The following is a 20,300-nucleotide window of genomic DNA, read 5'->3' on the forward strand; positions in this document are numbered from 1 at the left end:
TTTCTACAAATGTATATAGCTTCCATTGAATTCAAAAATAAATATATGTCTACAGTGACCTCCCCCTAGTGGTGGCAGACAGAAGCTCTGTTTTGACACCCTTTAAAAACCATTATGAAGCTAATGAGAACAGAATTTTGGACCTACAAAGAAAATCATGCTCATAGTCGGATGTAAGCTGTAAAAAAATAAATAAAACTAACACCACAAGTAAAACTGTATGGTACATGTGTACTTGTGTGTGCGCTCAACAGAAACGAGGAAATAAAAGAAACTCAATTTTGAACATATATACTTTTACTTCAAACCATTGATATTTCATATCAATTTTCTTTTTAAACACAGAATGTACTGCATGGTTAGATTCCAGAAAACAGTGAGTTATCAGGAATGGCTATGTTGTGGCTGAGAAGCTAGTCAGAAGCCGTACCCATTGACACCTGTAAGGATGCTGAGAATTGTAGTTCCAAAAGCTGGAGAGTCACAAGTATGTCACTGGCATACTAAAGAATGTAAAAGGGCATGAAATCAGACTTATTCCCATGACCGGTTCAGATTTCAGTGCCTGTACCTATAAAGTCATTGTCTGCCAGCACCAATGTCATATTAGGCATTTTCTAGGGAGTCACAAGAAAAAAAATAACTTCCAAAAATTCCTTTTTGTATAAAATGCTCTTATTTAATGGCACTTCTTTAGTAAATCTTTCAATATTCTTTAAGATGAATAAATCCAAGGAAGTCTACACATACACAGACCTGTATAAAATGTGAATTTGTGAGTTAATTTCTCATTGTAATGGGAACTAAGCCCATTTGCTGCCGAGTACCCTGCAACATCAACACACTGATCTATACTTTTTATTCCGAGAACCCTTTCATGAATAAGTCATGAGACAAAATTATAACTGATCATTTCAGAACAAGCATGGTTTCCTCCCCCAAGAGAAAATAAATTATAGTGGAATGACTGGAAAATATTGGAGTTATTAAAAACAGACTAGCATTCGAAGCAAAAAAATAAAAATAAAAAAAAATTTACAAATCATTGTCTCTGACAGCAAGTAACTGGGAGAGAAAAAACACAATTGCAAAAATTTGCACCTAAACCTAGTTGTAAACTGCACAAAAATGTTCACTGTTTTTTTTTTTTTTACAACTATTGAATTGGAACTGCACTCTGGATCTATTATTACAGTATACCTTTTATGTAAAAAAAAATCTTTATACATCGTAATAAAAAACAAGGAAGGCAAGATGCATAAAACAAATCAGCTGGTATCCGAGAGTCATCAATTAAACCACTTTGCTGTTGGAGGTGCTGGCGTCGCACACTGTCCCGGGGGCCCCTCCGGCAGCAAATAGGGCAGATCTGCATAAAAAAAAGTAGTGTATCTGACTCTGCTTCAGGCATCTTACACCTTCGCTCATAGTAAGGATTGTTCTGTCCAAATGGTGTGGAGGACAGCTGCTGGTCCCGATCTTTGGCACTTACGCTGGCAAACTCAACTTCTTTCCTTTTAGTACTGCAAAGAGAAAAAAACAACAAAACCTTAATAATACATAGTAAAAACAGAGAGTTGATGAAGTAGACCTTGTACATCAAGGTAGCAGTGCGACCCCTTCAATATTTTTACAGGCACAATAGTGTCGGGTATGTGTCTGGCACGGTTAGGCCTCATGCACACGACTGTAGCCATGTGCACGGCCGCGATTTTCAAGTCGGCCGGCAGCCGCAAGCCACCCGCAAATCGCGTGCCATGCACATGGCCGCAGCCATTATTTTCAATAAGGCATGCCCGTTCTTTCTGCGGTCCAGGCTCCAGGGCCATAAAAACCACGGTCGTGTGCATGGCCCAATAGGAATGAATGGGGCCACAATTCTCCCGTGGATTTTCGGGGGAATTGCAGCCGCAAAAGCACGTTCGTGTGCATGGGGCCCAACTCTTGCCTCCTATTCAAGGGTGTCAGACACTCAACATCCACACATTGAGATGTTGTATTTTAGCACAGTCAAGCGAGTCTCTCATCCTTAACCCCTTCCCCTGCTTGCATTCTGGACCCTAAGGACCAAGCAATTTTTATAGTTTTTCTATCGTCACATTCGAAGAGCTATAACTTTTTTATTTTTGCATCAACATAGCTGTATAAGGTCTTGTTTTTTGCGGGACAAGTTGTATTTTTTTAATAGCACCATTTTGGGGTACATACTTAACTTTTAGTAACTTTGGGGGGGGGGGGGGGGTGGAATAGAAAAAAAACCTGAAATTTCGCCACTCTTTTTTTGCGTCCTAAAACTACCATCGTTTACCGCGTGGTATAAACAATGACTTTATTCAACGGGTTGTTACGATTGCAATGATACCAAATTTCTATAGATTTTGTATGGTTTACTACTTTTAGACAGTAAAAACACTTTTTCAAAATTATTTGTTTTGGTGTCTCCATATTTGAAGAACCATAACTTTTTTTTATTGTTCCGCCGATGCAGCTGTATGCAGACTTTTTTTGGCGGGACGACTTGTGGTTTTTATTGGTACCATTTTGGAGTGGACGCGACTTTTTGATCACTTTATCACTGTGCGGGTTAAATAATGTAATAGCTTTATAGTCAGGGTTGTTACGGACGTGGTGATACTAAATATGTGTAACTTTTTTGCTTTCATTTTTATAGTAAAGCATTTTGTAAGGGGAAAAAGTGTTTTTTTCATATATTTTTTTAACTATTACTTTTTTACTAGTCCCATTAGGGGACTTGAATATGCTATCATCCAATCGCTTTTATAATACACTGCAACGCTTTTATATTGCAGTGTATTACTGCCTGTCCGTTTAAAACGGACAGGCATCTGCTAGGCCATACCTCTGGTATGACCTAGCAGGCATTTACTACAGGCAGACCTGGGTGCCTTTATTAGGCCTCGGCTGCCATTGGAGACACAGACACTCGGCGATCTTATCGCCGGGTGTCGGTGGGATGAGAGGGAGCTCCCTCCCTCTCTCCAAAACAACTCAGATGCGGCACTCGCTATTGCGCGCCGCATCTGAGGGGTTAAAACGGGTGAGATCAATACTAATCTTGATCTCACCCGTTCGAGCAGAAATGCCCCCACCTACCTCTGGTAGCTGAGAGCAGGGACATTTAACGGCTCCCTGCTGTTTATTTGAAAAGGCTATTGCATCAGAATAAAGCCCACTAATGACCGCCGTGAAAAGTCCTCCATCACAGTCCGGTCCGGCCTCCCTGGATGACGCTGCAGCGGCAATCACGTGGGATGTAACGTCATCCCAGGAGGCCGGCCTGTGACGTCATCCCGGCCGGCCGCCTGGGATGACGTATCATCCCATGTGACTACCGCTGAAGCCTGTGATTGGCTACAACAACGTCATCCGAGGAGGCTGGACAGCAGGAAGGGAGGAGGGCGTTCTGGGCAAGTATGTTTTTCTGTAGTTCTTTTTGCGGTGGAATACGCCGCAAAAGTCACAACACTTGGCTTTCTTTTGCAGGCTTTGCACCCCCATTGAATTCAATGGGGAAAACCTGCAACAGAAAAACAAAAAGAGCATAAATTGAGCAGAAATTCTGCAAAGTTTATGCTACGTGGGAACCCGGCCTAACTTGTTAATTGACCTGAATAGCGTTGTCTCCTTCATTCCAGCACTGTTTTGTCAGAATAACGCATGCTTGGATAGAGAAATGTACTCACCTTTTGTAACATACAAGTAGAAGAAGTCGCAGTACAGGATGGTTTGTACCACACCTGCCACAATGGCAATCAGGTCAAAGAAACCTTCGAAGGAAAAGCGCCAAATCCAGTTGAAGAGATACAAGGCACGGTACAAGCCCAAGAAGAAGAGGTAATGGGTAGTGATTGTCTCCGCTTCACCTGTTTTGCTGATCATGAAGAGCTGAGGCAGGATGGCCACGGACTCCAGATAAATAGAAAAGGTCCATAGGATCTACAAGATAAGAGTGAGATTTTAGGGTATGTTCACACGAGGGCGTCCGTTACGGCTGAAATTACGGGGATGTTTCAGCCTGAAAACATCCCCGTAATTTCAGCCGTAACGGCATGTGCAGGCGCTTGAACGCCGCGTCCATTACGGCCGTAATTAGCGCTGCTATTCATTGGAGTCAATGAATAACGGCTCCAATTACGGCCAAAGTAGTGACAGGTCACTTCTTTGACGCGGGCGTCTATTTACGCGCCGTCATTTGACAGCGGCGCGTAAATATACGCCTCGTGTGAACAGACAAACGTCTGCCCATTGCTTTCAATGGGCAGATGTTTGTCTGCGCTATTGAGGCGCTATTTTCGGACGTAATTCGGGGCAAAAACGCCCGAATTACGTCCGTAAATAGTGCGTGTGAACATACCCTGAAAGAAACATCAGAACTTTCACTTGTGAAACACTAGCGATAACATTTCAAGTAAAACCCTCCCCAAATTGTAAAAACATTAATAAAAAGTGTGTGTATACATACAATTTTTTTTAAGGGTAACTAAACACTCAAACTTCTGACATGTCAGAAGTTTTGATTGGTGGGGGTCCAAGCACTGAGACCCCCACCAATCACTAAGACGAAGCGGCAGAAGTGCTCGGATGAGTACTCAGCCACTTCGTTTCTGTTCGGCTTTTCCAGAAAGCGGATGTATTTGAGTACGGGCTCATAGATTTCTACTGAGCCCATACACCGCTACATCAGCTTTCCGGAAAAAGGCGAACAGAAACTAAGCAACTGAGCGCTCAAACGAGCACTTCTGCCGCTTCGTCTTAGGCCGGTTCACATCAGCGTTCGCTTTCCGTTCAGGGGTTCAGTCGTGGAACCCCGCAACGGAAAGTCAAACGGAAACCTTAGCTTCCGTTTGAATCACCATTGATCTCAATGGTGACGGAAACATTGCTAATGGTTTCCGTTTGTCCCCGTTCTGGCAGGTTTCAGTTTTTTCGACGGAATCAATAGCGCAGTCAACTGCAGCTCCCTTTTTAGTGGGAGACAAGATAGAAAAAAACAACTGTTTTTTTGTTTTTTTATAAAAAAGCATTCATAGTGCAGGAAAATTAAAAAAATGTGAATATTTTATAGTAAAGGACACAGCGATAAGAATTTTGTAGCTTTTTGTTGTTTTGTTTTTTTACTCGTAATTTTGATATATCCCAAACACTAACTTTTTCTTACAAAATGTATTCGTTCCACAAGAAGACTTCATTAGGATGCTTTGCTTGGAATGTTTCTGCAAGGCAGCCTATTAGGCCCCACCTAATTGGTTTATGGCACACGAGGGCCGTTTAAAGGAACAGTGTCACGAAAAAAATTTTTTTTACATCTGTTTGATTTTAGTGTTTTATTAAAAACTTTTATATTTGTGTGTTTGTGTTTTACTTTTTTTTTTACACTTTTTCTTCACTATGGGGGCTGCCATTTTTTTTTCCATTTCTGTATGTGTCGATTAACAACACATACAGACATGGAATCCGGCAGCTACAGTCCCTTAGTGAATGCGAACGGGGCCCGTTCCATCCACTATGGTGTACGCCGTCTGTGTGGGAACGGCGCATGCGCTGCTCCCACACAGTCCAAGTTGAACTGTGCGCTGTCCGGCGCCATTTTCCTGTAGACCGGAAGTCGCGGCCGGACAGTAAGATTACTACTTCCGGTTGCGGCTTCCGGACTTGTGCACTTGGAGCGGCGGTAGCAGACGGAGCGGCGGCGACTGGAGCAGTTAAGTTATTTCTGTGTATGTAAGTATTTTACTGTGTGTTTACTACTGTATGTTAACCTACTACACTGTGTGTTAGCTCAAAAAATGGCGACACACAGTGTAGGAGGTTTGACCGTTCAATCCCCTCCTTTCTCCTGCCACTAGCCAGGATAAAGGAGGGGGGATTCTGAGAGCTCACTAGAGCGAGTGAGTTTTCTCAAATTTTGCAGCATAAAGCAATGTGATTGCTTTACCACATGCAATGCTGCAATTTTGGGAATTGCTCCATCTAGTGACCAGCACTGGGAAATATTATAAATTAGAATCTAATTTATAATATTTCCTGACTCGTGAAAAAAAATTAAAAAAATTAGAACAATGTTTAATCACCTATACACTAATTGTTTAACTAAAAAAAAAAATACATTTTTTTCTAGCGTCACATTCCCTTTAACCCCTACCCGCACCAGGACGTAACTGTACGTCGTTGCGGGAAGTTACTTCCCGCACGAGGACGTACAGTTACTGAGTTAATCCCGGTGCACACTGTCGGCGACAGTGTGCACCGGGAACCAGGAGGTCAGCTGTCGCCGATAGCTGACAGTCCCCTCTTGCTGGTCAGCGGTCCTTTGCCGCTGATTTCGGCGCATTAACCCCTTAAATTCGACGATCGGCTGCAATCGCCGAATTTTAGGGGTTTCTAACATATCGGCAGACCCCCGTCCGAAATCGCGGGGTCTGCCGATAGTTAGTATGGCAAACGGAAGCCAAACAATGGCTTCCGGGTCTGCCATGGACAGAAGCCCATCAGGACCAACCTTCGGCTGGTCCTGATAGGCTTCCTGTCAGAGTGACAGAAAGTCACTGTGCCGTTCCCGATGCACACTGTCGGCGACAGTGTGCATCGGGAACTTGGAGATCAGCTGTCCCCGACAGCTGACACTCTCCAGTGTTGCCGATCAGCGGCTCATCGCCGCTGATTTCGGCAATTAACCCGTTACATGCGGGGCTCGATTGCGATCTCCGCATGTAGCGGGTTTGTAGCGCATCAGCAGCCCCCATGCAATCGTGGGGGCTTCTGATGCTTGTGATGGCACCCGGGGGCCAGACAACGGCCCCCAGGTCTGCCATGTATGTCAGCCTATGAGGATCAGCCTCTGCTGATCCTCGTAGACCAACTGTCAGAGTGACTGTGACGTCACACTGACAGTTGGAATACATTACACTACCTATGTAGTGTAATGTATTCTAGCAGCGATCAGAGCTGCAGGTCAAAAAAAGAAAGTGTAAAAAGTAAAAGAAAAGTTCATAAACAAAAATATAAAGTGTAAAAAGTAAAAAAAAGTTAATAAAAATGTTTTATAAAAGTGTAAAAATAAAAAGGTTTTGTTTTCCTATAATAAGTCATTTATTATAGGGAAAAAATGAAAACGTTAAAAAAAGTACACATATTTGGTATCGCCGCGTTCGTAACGACCCAATCTATGAAACTATAATGTTAATTTTTCCGCACGGTGAACGCCGCAAACAAAATAAACGGAAAACTGTCAGCATCACTATTTTTTGGTCACCACCCCTCCCAAGATATAGAATAAAAAGTGATCAAAAAGTCGCATTTACCCCAAAATGGTACCAATAAAAACTACAACCCGTCCCGCAAAAAACAAGACCTCCCACAGCTTTTTTGATGAAAAAATAAAAAAGTTACGGCTCAGAATAGCGTGTCCCAGAAAATAAATTATTTTATAGAAACTTAATTTTATTGTGCAAACGCTGCAAAACTTAAAAAAAACTATACACATATGGTATCGGCGTAATCGTACCGACCGGCAGAATAAATTAAAACGTAATTTATTGCGCACGGTGAACGCTGTAATAAATAAAGAATTTAAAGCGCCAAAAATCGCTGTTTTTTGGTCACCTTAGCTCTAAAAAAGATCCTGAGGGGCCAAAATGCTCACTATACCACTAGAAAAATTCCTTGAGGGGTGTAGATTCCAAAATGGGGTCACTTTTGGCGGGTTTCCACTGTTTTGGTCCCTCCGGGGCATTGCAAACCCGACACGGCACTGAAAACCAATCCAGCAAAATCTGCGCTCCAAAATCCAAAAGGCGCTCCCTCCCTTCTGAGCCCTGCTGTGGGTCCAAACATCAGTTTACGACCACATATGGGGTATTGCCGTAATCGGGAGAAATTGCTTTACAAATTTTGGGGTGCTTTTTCTCCTTTATTCCTTGTAAAAATGAAAAAATTCTATGTTTCCACAGAAAAATAGGTGATTTTCATCTTCACAGACTAATTCCACTAAATTCTGCAAAAAAACTGTGGGGTCAAAATTCTAACTATACCCCTAGAAAAATGCATTGAGGGGTGTAGTTTCCAAAATGGGGTCACTTTGGGGGGGTTTCGGCTGTTTAGGTACCACAAGACCTCTTCAAACCTGACATGGTGCCTAAAATATATTCCTAAAAAAAGGAGGCCCCGAAATCCACTAGCTGCTCCTTTGCTTCTGAGGCCTGTGTTTCAGTCCATTAGGACACTAGGGCCACATGTTGGATATTTCTAAAATCTGCAGAATCTGGGCAATAAATATTGAGTTGCGTTTCCCTGGTAAAACCTTCTGTGTTACAGATTTTTTTTTATTACAAATGAATTTCGGCAAAAAAAATGAAATTTGTAAATTTCAGCTCTACTTTGCCTTAATTCCTGTGAAACGCCTAAAGGGTTCAAATATTTTCTGAATGTGGTTTTGAATACCTTGAGGGGTACAGTTTTCAAAATGGGGTGATTTATGGGGACTTTCTAATATATAAGGCCCTCAAAGCCACTTCAGAACTGAACTGGTCCCTGAAAAAATATTGAAATTTTATTGAAAATATGAGAAATTGCTGCTAAAGTTCTAAAGAGGCTCTGTCACCAGATTTTGCAACCCCTATCTGCTATTGCAGCAGATCGGCGCTGCAATGTAGATTACAGTAACGTTTTTATTTTTAAAAAACGAGCATTTTTGGCCAACTTATGACCATTTTTGTAGTTATGCAAATGAGGCTTGCAAAAGTCCAAGTGGGTGTGTTTAAAAGTACAAGTCCAAGTGGGTGTGTATTATGTGCGTACATCGGGGCGTTTTTAATACATGTACTAGCTGGGCGCTGTGAAGAGAAGTAACATCCTCTTCTCTTCAGAACGCCCAGCTTGTGACAGTGCAGACCTGTGACGTCACTCACAGGTCCTGCATCGTGACGGCCACATCGGCACCAGAGGCTACAGCTGATTCTGCAGCAGCATCAGCGTTTGCAGGTAAGATCGACTTACCTGCAAACGCTGATGCTGCTGCAGAATCAGCTGTAGCCTCTGGTGCCGATGTGGCCGTCACGATGCAGGACCTGTGAGTGACGTCACAGGTCTGCACTGTCACAAGCTGGGCGTTCTGAAGAGAAGAGGATGTTACTTCTCATCAGAGCGCCCAGCTAGTGAAAGTCTTAAAAACGCCCCGATGTACGCACATAATACACACCCACTTGGACTTGTACTTTTAAACACACCCACTTGGACTTTTGCAAGCCTCATTTGCATAACTACAAAAATGGTCATAACTTGGCCAAAAATGCTCGTTTTTTTAAAATAAAAACGTTACTGTAATCTACATTGCAGCGCCGATCTGCTGCAATAGCAGATAGGGGTTGCAAAATCTGGTGACAGAGCCTCTTAAGCCTCGTAACGTCCTAGAAAAATAAAAGTACGTGAAAAAAAATGATGCAAACATAAATTAGACATATGGGGGATGTTAACTAGTAACTATTTTGTGTGGTATTACTATCTGTTTCACAAGCAAATACATTTAAATTTAGAAAAATGCTAATTTTTGCAAATTTTTGCTAAAATTTGAAGTTTTTCACAAATAAATATTGAATTTATCGACCAAATTTTTTCACTAACATAAAGTACAATATGTCACGAGAAAACAATCTCAGAATCGCTTGGATAGGTAAAAGCATTCCGGAGTTATTACCACATAAAGTGACACATGTCAGATTTGAAAAAATAGGCTGTGTCCACAAGGCCAAAACAGCCTGCGTCCTAAAGGGGTTAAGGTATCCGCATTGTGTGGGAAGGAAGTTAACAAAAAAAACAACAAAAGCAACTAAACTTATTCATACCAAAATACACAATAGCCATCATTTATAAAGCGTTTAAAGCGACCCTCCAGTCCAAATGAAAAACATTTCAGTCAACCTACCCTACTGCTGGCCTGCTCGCTCCTGAATAATCCGGCCACTGTTCAAGGGGACAACCCCCTGCTCCCCAAAAAAAAGCCCTGAAATACTGTCTTATGACATTCACAGTGTGGGATAAATATTGTTATAATGAAATTACAATTATGCCTATTTTTTATTCTGATTTTACCGGATTTTTTTTTAAAGCTTTTTATGTATTAATAGGCTTAATAGGAGGTCTAAAATGGCAGACCTGGGGACCTTCAGTCATGACAATGTATTTGCATCCTGCAGCTGCATCACGAGGGGTCCGATGGGATGACAGAGGGGCCCGCTTCTGCCTAATGGCTGAGAGGTCCCTGGTCGCTATTGATCACAACATCTAAGCGATAAACAGCCGGGATTGGCATTCTCCAATCCGGCAGTTGGAGCAAGCGGCGAGCTGTAAAATACCAACAACCATAGGCTATAGAAGCATCCAGTTAATGGAAACGACATGAACCGCTATTGAAAAGCTTATGCCGTAGCCGTTAAACGGACGCCTTGATGGTTGCCATAAAGTGGCATCCATCGCCAACAGGCTCCCATGTTAAAAAGACGTTTACATTTAACAAGGGAACCCTAGACACACACATTTAGCACGTACGTCGGGACACTTTTTCCTATGACAGTATGTTCTATATATTTTATTCCATTATAATGTCTCTTATAGGAAAAATGAATATATGCACACAGTAGAAAGATCTTGCATTAAACAATTTGTCCCAGCAGCTGATTTACGGCCTGTTCACATCTGCGTTAAAGGCTTCATTAGAGTCCTCCGTCACAGATCTTTCTGGTATATAGAGCCAGAATAGAGCAGAATTCTGCGCTATTGTTTCCAGTAATTCCACAGACAGCCTGATGGAAATCTGACAAAACCCATTAGAGAAAATGGGTTCCGTCAGGCGCCGATGGAACCGGCGCTTCTGGTATTTTCGTTTTTCTGCTCTTCTGACTGAGCAGAACGGAAAAACCAACGCAGGAGTGAACTCAGCCTTGACAGAGCTCCAGCAAACCTTTGTATAGTTCTAACGAACTACCAGAGATCCCAAAGAAGCACTAATGACGTTGTGTTGCTAATGTTTTTTACTCTTCGTAATCTTATAGGATGTTATAGTACAGAAAATATTCTGCAAATGGAACGGTGTATCTGCTGAGAGGGAAGGCAAGGTTCTGTTATGCCAGAATCTCAAAAGGGGCTTTAATCTTAATTTCACATCTCTGCCTTCAAATTTAGATGCCCGTCCCTGCTGGTTCAGTGTCTGCACAGAATATGCATCAAGCTACAACTGGCAGGATTTTGGATGGTGCTCTATAGTTGACTTACAAGACTTTATAAAATTCAATATTAGAACAAGTAAAGCTAATGAATTGCAAAATGACCTAATCTGATTAAATATGTAGAAATAACTACAATGAGGTTCAGGAATGAACCTACCTTTTAAAGGGATAAGTATTGTATACATTAGATAGTCATGAGACGTTCGTATTAGTTTATGTGATTGAAGTGGAAACAATAGCAAATTGGTTTCACATAGTGAATCATTCAACATTACAACGGTCAATAAATACATCCGGCCATTGCTAGTTTGATGCATATAGATGCTACACGTTACTAGGCGAGATCATTGCAAAAACAAACCAGTACCTCAAGGAGAGAAAAATCATGATTGACAAGGACGGACAATCCACCAACAGGAACGACGAGGAACTCCACTCGGAAGGTGTCATGGTTCCCATCATATGTGGCCTTGAACTTCATGTATATCAGATAGACTGTTGCATAAGCACAGGCAACATAGATGAGCTGGAAGAAAGCAATATACTGAATTAGACAACATAGAATACACAGTTTATTCGTTTAAAGGCTTGGTAAACCTTTAAGCACTTTTCTCCGTTCCGCAAGGTTTCTGTTTTTCAGCAGAAGAGCGTAGTCTACTACGCTATGGATTCTGCCAAAAACCCAAAACTGAAGTCTTACGGAACGGAGACAAACTGAACCCCAGATGTGAACGAAGCCCTTAGGTTAGCGGGACTGATGGTTTTGGTGACAGCGGGTCCTGTGTCTCTCTAGCATGCAATATCAATCACATCTAAGCTCATGAACTTCGTTCTACCCGAAAAAAAAAAAATAAAAAAAAAATAAAGCGGTTCTACTCTCCTCCCCAAAAAAAGGCACCACACTGGTCCATGGTCTATGACTGGTATTGCAGCCTCAGCCCAACACCATTTATTTGAATGGGGTTGAGATGCAATACCAGATATAGCCTATGGACAGAAGTGGCACCGTTTCAGGAGAAAAAGGAGACCCCCCCCCACCCCTCAGACCACGTTCACACTACACAGTTTAATGCAGTTTTTGAGCCAAACCCAGGAGTGGATGCAAAAGGAAGAAAATGTGTAATGAAAAGACTGATGCATCTCTTTTCTAATGTATCCATTTCTGTGTTTGGCTAAAAAAAACTGCACCAGAAACTTCAGCAAAAAATGTGTAAATCCAGCCTATGGCCAGGATCACACACAGTTTTGATACAGTTTTTGGCTCGTTTATTTGTAGCCAGACACAGAATTAGATACAAAAGAGAGAAGTTGAATTCTCTTTTTGGTTCCACATCTGGCTCTGGCACAAAATCTGCCCGTGCGACTCCAGCCCAAGAGAGCAATTTTGACAACGGCATTATATTAGATAGTTTATAATTTGGCCTTTCCCCTTAAATAGATGGAAACGCAATATGGGCCTTTACCAGGAGTGACAAATTCATAGCCAACTTTTAACTTATGAAGGCAACCAAATCGGCATATGCAGCCCAACATACGGCAAGGAATAAAGAGACAGATCTCCCAGTGATTGATCATTCATAGTAGAACAATGCTCATTTATTGCTGCGTACACAATCTTTACTGGGAAATGCCTTCACTGCTTTTTATTTTTAATATAAATGACATGAAGATGAGTTATTTTTTTAGGCACAAACAAGATCCACAGGAACAAGTTTTCGATTTCATTATTTGAAAGCGATGCATTTCTGCCTGGAAAACCAGTAACGTCTAACGAGGGACAGGACATTATTAAGAAAAACAGAAATAAACAGGCGCTCCCTTATTGCCATTCAACCCGCCTAACATCATAAGAGGTTATTGAATAGCTATTGAGAGCAGGCAGTGAGTAATGACGGAAACATCCCTTACAAGCAGAGGGTTTAGAGGAGCCTCCAGTACTGGGATCACAGCGCCACTCATTAAAAGAGGAAAAAGCACCAAATTATGATCATATAGAAGACGATGGACGTGACAAGTACGAACCTGGACTATGGATATAGGGACGTGTATGAAAACCAGTGCTGGACAAATCCCAAAAGCAACGTCTTCATTGCTACCATTTTGGGACTTCTTGATTAATCTTTTATTATTATTTTTGGGGGGAAACGGGAAAAGAAATTGCAATTTTGCCGTTTTTTTTTTTTACGGGGTTCACCTTGCAGTTTAAATAATATGATTCTTTTTTTGGGTCATTACGATTGCGGCGGTACTATATATATATAGTTTTTATTTTATTTTTACACTTTTACTAAATAAAACCATTATGCCATTTTTTATTTTTTTTTAATGTGTACCTTATTAATTTTTATTACACAATTATTTTTTCAGTCTCACTAGGAGACTTCACTATGCAATCTTCAGATCGCAGATATAACGCTCTGGTATACTTCTTAAACAAGAGCATTATTGCCTGTCAGTAAAGAACAGACAGGCATCTATTAGGATTAGGACATGCCTCTGGTACGTCGTAATAGGTATATAGCCAGGGCAGACCTGGGGGCCATTGTTAGGCCCCTGGCTGCCCGGGCCGCCGATGGGTGACAGAGGGAGCTCACTCCCTCTGTGAACAACTCAAATGCAGCGGTCGCTAATGACCGCAGCATTTGAAGGGTTAAACGGCTACCGTTGGAGCAGGAGCCCGGCTGACATCAGACAGGAAACCTGTGCAGGACGTTGATTAGGCTGCCGTGAAAAGGCGGCGGCCTAGAATAAAGCCCAATGGCCACCGTGAAAAGGCTTATCGGTGGTCATTAAGGGGTTAATAGTTTATTAGTGCCGCCTAACTCTTTGGGTTATTTTTTATTGCCGTCTTTAAAAATAAAGTTGGCTCTTTGAGTGGTAGAACTGGCTACTTAAAGCGTACCTAACATTTCAGAATAAGCTGTGATGGGAGTACATGAGGATTAACACCATTTCTGGCCATTATGACACACAGCATTTAGCAGTTTTCAGTTGTCTCTGCGCTAGGGGGCGGAGCCTATCGGCTATAGAACCGGCCAGAACAGCAAATCCACTATTGTGCCAGCTGCTGCCCTGTAGTATCAGCCAGAGTGGGCAATGCCTAGTGTACCTGGTATGGACGAGTGTTGCCTGTCAGGTCATGCTGGGAGTTGTAGTTTTGCAACAGCTAGAAAGTTGCAGATCACGAAGGTAAACTAAAATAATGCCCGGCTGCAGCACCTTGGGGCATCTATACCATTACTAAATAAACATCTTGGAGGGCATCATCTTACCTTCATAGAAGTGTTGTACAATGAAATAAATGATGTAAAAAGATCCAGGTATCGGGTAGTAAACACCATTGCAAAGAGCAGCTGACTCTTTCCAGAAATACCTGCAAATGACAAGAAACATGAACTAAAAAACGTGCCCAATAGAGGTTAAAATATATACACAACGTAACAACCTGTGTGTGCGACGTTACAGCAGAGATTACAATGATGGATATGCTCATGTTCTGTATAGCTGTGGACCTTGGAATCAGTATCTACTGGGTCCAAGTATACCCAGGCCAGCGCACACTGCCGTGGATGGAGAACAGCAACAATGTTCCAACTGTGTATACTATGTCTATGTTACTTCCCAATTAAACCAGGGAGCAAGATTTTCTTATTCGACAGATTGTGGGGTACAATAACAGGAAAAAAAAATGCTTTCTTATGCACTTAAAGGGAACCGGTCACCAGCATTTCACATATTAAACCAGCAATACCTGGTGGAAGAGGGTGAAAAATCTTTATGTAACCTAGAATCATCTTCTAGGTCAGCTCTGTACCTTTAATATTCAGTTTTTTAGTGTTCCCATTCTCTAAGCTAATGAGCATAAAAGTCATATCTTCATTAGAAAGAGTCATATCTTCCTTTCCCAAGAGTTAACCCCGCCTCCTTACTTTTGATTGACAGCTCCTTGCCTCCCCCCAGCACACAAAAACACACGCTTGTGAATCAATGTCCTGGTCTGGTGCACAACGGGACACCAATGCGGCGCACGCGCAGTAACTAGATCTGAGGCCCGGACGAAGCAGGGAAGGGTATCAGAACATACATGACGGGCATGCGTGCCATCTCAGACGAGATTTCGGCATTCAGAGCAGGCCAGTTTTCGACAGTGGGCGGGCAGAAGAAGGACGAATGAGACTGCCGAATTATTACCATAAAAAGGCGCAAAATGTTTGCAGACCGTTATTTACGGACGGAGGAGGAGTTTAGGAGAGCGGATAATGGCAATGAACTTGACAGTAGCGGCCAGCGAGGGGTGCGGAGAGTTCAATAGGTGAAATGCTGGCGACAGGTTCCCTTTCAAGTGTAGCTAAACGTTTGACAAACTTCTGACGTGTCATAGTGACATGTCAGTAGTTTGGATTGGTGGGGGTAAGCGCTCAGCCGCTTCGTGTCTGTTCGACTTTTTCCGGAAAGCCGATGTATCGGAGTACGGGCTCATAGACTTTCTATTGAGTCCGTACACGATACATTTATTTCCAGAAAAAGCCGAACAGACACGAAACAGCTGAGCGCTCACTCGAACGCTTCAGCTGCTTCGTTCTAGCGATTGGTGGGGGTCTCCGTGCTCGGACCCCCACCAATCAAAACTTCTGACGTGTCACTATGACACGTCAGAAGTTTGTCAAACGTTTAGCTACACTTGAAAGGGAACCTGTCGCCAGCATTTCAAGGATGTGTTAAAAAAGAAAAAGGGGATTAGAAGGATTTTCCAGTCCTAAAAAAAATAAATTGATGGCCTATCCTGTTTGATCGGTGGGGGTCCGACTCCTGGCTTGCCCACCGTTCAGCTGTATTCAAAGGGCTGCAGCACTCGCACGAACGCAGCTTCCCCCTTATTCCTTACCTGTTTGTACTGTGAATCAATGGTTCACAGTATTACAGCCTTCTCACATACACTTGAATAGGAGAACACTAAGGGTATGTTCACACGCACTAATTTGCCCCGAATTACGGCCGAAAAATGCGCCTCGATAGCGTTGACAAACATCTGCCCATTGAAAGCAATGGGCTGACGTTTGTCTGTTCACACGAGGCGTATATTTACGCGCCGCTGTCAAATGACGGCGCGTAAATAGATGCCCGCGTCAAAGAAGTGACCTGTCACTTCTTGGGGCGTAATTGGAGCCGTTATTCATTGACTCCAATGAAAAGCAGCGCCAATTACGTCCGTAATGGACGCGGCGTTCAATCGCTTGCACATGCCGTTACAGCTGAAATTACGGGGATGTTTTCAGGCGGAAACATCCCCGTAATTTCAGCTGTTACGGACGCTGTCGTGTGAACATACCCTAATACTGTGAACCAGCGCTACAAGTGTCAGTGATTCACTGTTCAAGCAGGTAAGGAATTGAGAGGGCAGAAGCGCTTGGATGAGAAATCCCTGCCCTTCAAACAGCTGAATTGGGGGGGGTGCCTGGAGTCAGACCCCCACCTATCAGGTATTAATGGCCTGTCCTGATCATAGGCCAACAATTTCCTATGACTGGAAAACTCTTTTAAAGGAGTAGACCTTATTCAGGTATATGCACCATTACTGAGTACTGGTAAGACTATGGTGATAAAGTATCAAAATTACAAAAAATTAACTCTACAAACACAGGCAACAGCAGTTTATTACCACAAAGACTGATCCTGACCCTTTAATTCTCTATTTCCATGCGGTTCTGCACATAGAACGGTTAGGTTCAGGAGCAGCATTACATCCACCGTGTAATAGACGTTTTTCTCCAGAGAAATATAAATGCCCGATTCAGGCTATGTTCACACCTACTTCGGGGTATTCCGTTGTTCTGCTCCGTCAGAACGGATTCCATTGCATGATGGACACCACCTTTCGGTTCTGGGGTGCCCTCGTTTTACTGGAGGCAACAGCGCAGCACGCTGCCCTAGGTACTCCTATAACCTCGGCCGGATCAGCGACTGAGGCCCCTAACGGAGCTTCCAACCAGATGTGAACAAAGCCTAAGGACTATTTTGGCAGTACATACAAGTAGAACTACCCAGAACATTTTCTGTAAATATGTAAAGTAATTGCTGCCAACAAAACCCAGCAGCCGAAAACGCCAAATATAAAATGCAAAGAAGCAACGCAAATATGAAAGGTACAAGGGAAACGAGCGCTCAGCACTTTCATTAACTCATTCATTTCAGTAGTAGGTACGGCCATCTTTCCACAGACAGCCGAGACCAAAACCAACATGTTCTCAATATCACTGGGGATCTGCTACTGTGTAGGTTATAAAACACTAACTCCTTGTGTTAGAATTAAAGGGGGTTCCCCCCCCCCCATCTCAAACTGATGGAACTATTATATGATATACCTATCTCATCAGTGGGGGTCCGACTGACTAGACAACCCCCCCCCATCCCAAGAATAAAGTGGCCGTAGTGCTGGTTCAGGGCTACGTCAACTTCAAAGTTCCTCTCTGCCACCGGCCGTGCAGCAGGATCCCTTTCACTTGAATGGTGCTTCTTCTGCATCATCTCTTTCTAGAAAAGTTTGGTGACCAGGCAGACGCAGAGATTACATAGCAATACAGGAGTGACAGCTTGCACTTGACACCAAGTGAGACCCATTGTTGAGGTTATGACGGTAATACCAGTGGCCATCCAAGTTTCCTAGGAACAGATCACTAACAAACAACTGATCAACATTTTATTATTACTACTTTTCTTGAATGTGCGGACAAATGTATCTCTACAATGAAGTATAAATCATGAACCTGCGAGTTCAAGAAGAATATATAGAAAGCGGTGTCCAGAAGGAAACGGTACGGACTCTTCTACTATGGAGCTGTGGCACTTGCCCTGGATACATTGTAACCCAGCACTATGTTGACTCTGCAGCAGGTAGGCAATCCAACCAATAACAGAGGTGATGATGTGGCCGCATCCTCCTCAGTAACAGCCCCACGACTCAAAACTAACATTGTCGTAACGTATCTGGCACAGATCTGGAAGGATAAGGACACGGAGGCTCTCGCAACTAGTCTAATTAGCTGCAGGGAAGAAGGGGTTAACAGCTGACATGTAATAACGGGATCTCATAGATTAAGGTCTCTCGCCACGCCTTACAGCCGGCTGCCACGTCAGACCCACACACAGTTCAAGTTAGAGCAGTCACCGATTCATTTACTTCCAGCACTTGCATCAAAGGGGGGCACAGGGCACAAACATGAGGGGGGGGGCACTCATCATGGGAGGGCAGAGTCCTAGACCTCATGTCTAAACGTTTATTTGCAACTACAACTTTGTTGCCATGGAAAGAATGACATCCCATGTATCTTTTGGACTGCAGAATGTGAACAGTCCCAGCTATGTCCAGAGAAGCACATGGATGACAGACAGTGAAGAACTGCAGAGCCTGCAGCTAATGATCTTCATATATTGGGATCTTCATGAATGACTGGAGGTGCAACTGCAGCACCCAATAGTCATAGGACCCATCGCAGTCACCAAAAGTTGCCATTGACAGCAAGTCACGTGACACCAATATGTCAATGATACATCTTCCACAACTATCATAGCAGTGTTACTTTTAATAGTGGGTGGGTTAAAAAAAAAATATATATATATATATATATATGTGGGGAAAAAGCGCATAGTGTGAACCAAGCCCTGCAACCTGCATGCACCAGGCATCATAGAGGACCCAGAATAAACGCTGCACATAGGCAGCTGCTGTGATAGCGATGCCCAGGTGGCAGATCATAGAAGAGTATAACATTGCTGTATATAAAGTTTTCCTATAAGAGGGTACAGCTGGCACTGTCCTTGGCATTAAGCAAAAATGCATTGCTATACCAACTAAGACTCCAGCTTTACGTCTTTGCTGAAAATTGGGTGTATAAGAAGAACAAGTTACAAGAAAAGCATGAAAATTAGATAAAATAATAACGTGCAGCACCTGGCAGACACCAAGCCGGCACATAATGGCTGCAATGGCAGAGTGACAGGCATACAGGTGGGCACCAGCAACTACCTCACACCACCAGGTTTGGGCATCACTTACCGGCACAGGATCGTGTCTTCCAGATCTTCAGCAGCAAGATGATGATGGCTGCCAAATGGGACAAGTCCCCGCTTAACCTGAAGACGTTCATTGCGCTGGAAGATGTGGGATAAGGGTTCTGCGGTGACCGGGGAGGGAGAAGAGAGGGCAGAGGTGACCCGGGGACCGCGCAGACGAGCTATGTCGCTGCAGCCGCTGACTTCAATCCGTTAAAATGGCGAGAGCCGAGCTACGTGGCCCGGGGACGTGGCCTAACTGCAGCGACCGCAAAGCATGTAGGGAAACGCCGCTCAGGCAAGGATGACGTGTATAGACCCCGCCTCCTGTCTCGCCCCTTCTAGTCTGTCCCACGACAGAACCACGCCCCTTAAAGGCAACATGCCCTGGAATGTTCTCTACATTTTTTACTTTTTTTCTTCAGACTGAGGGGAATCCTTTGGCTCCCGCAGGGTTTCTAGAACCATCCTTGGAATGTCTAGAATCACTTGTTTATGTGTTGGCAAAATAGTTAGATGGGAGGTGACGGTTTTAATTCTTCTTGCAAATTGTGAAAATAAAAAAAAGTATTTTATTTTAGCAATGAAAAAGTTACGAATTTCCAATGGTAAATTTAATCTGACGTTGCACAAAACAACATCTTGAAATCGCATGCGATAAGTTTTTTCCAATATCCATAGATACAATCGGCATGAATGTGTGTATTTATATTCACAATTCACTCCTATATGGGAAAGTAGAGTGACCTCCACTATAAAAGCCATAGAAGGCACCCATATACGTTATCAACCTTTAGTCCACAAGTTTGGTACATAGGGTATAAGTAGTCAATGGAGATCCAAACCTATAGTGTGAGTGGCAAAACTATGATACGCACGCTGAAAGTGGCACACGTAAGATTATTTTCTTCCACGAGCCACATCTTCAGGTGGCCAAGAACGAGTTGCATCCCCTGCAAGCAAGGCTGTAGGCCAGGGGTCTGGTTGTCGGGTCAATCATACTATGCCCTT

General features: G+C 43.1%; 1 protein-coding gene across 1 annotated transcript; it reads right to left on the reverse strand.

Moving 5' to 3' along the window:
• Nucleotides 1–279: 279 nt before the first annotated feature.
• On the reverse strand, nucleotides 280–19,573 carry KDELR2 (KDEL endoplasmic reticulum protein retention receptor 2). Its single transcript, XM_075830206.1, has 5 exons — nucleotides 19,294–19,573; nucleotides 14,513–14,613; nucleotides 11,608–11,766; nucleotides 3,705–3,957; nucleotides 280–1,523 (listed from the first exon to the last, which is right to left on the reverse strand). The coding sequence occupies exons 1-5, from the start codon at nucleotides 19,382–19,384 to the stop codon at nucleotides 1,489–1,491; spliced, it is 639 nt and encodes a 212-aa protein (XP_075686321.1). The 5' UTR covers nucleotides 19,385–19,573; the 3' UTR covers nucleotides 280–1,488.
• Between the last annotated feature and the right edge of the window lie 727 nt (nucleotides 19,574–20,300).

The sequence above is a fragment of the Rhinoderma darwinii genome, chromosome 6, assembly GCF_050947455.1.
Source record: "Rhinoderma darwinii isolate aRhiDar2 chromosome 6, aRhiDar2.hap1, whole genome shotgun sequence".
Classification (NCBI taxonomy): Eukaryota; Metazoa; Chordata; class Amphibia; order Anura; family Rhinodermatidae; genus Rhinoderma; species Rhinoderma darwinii.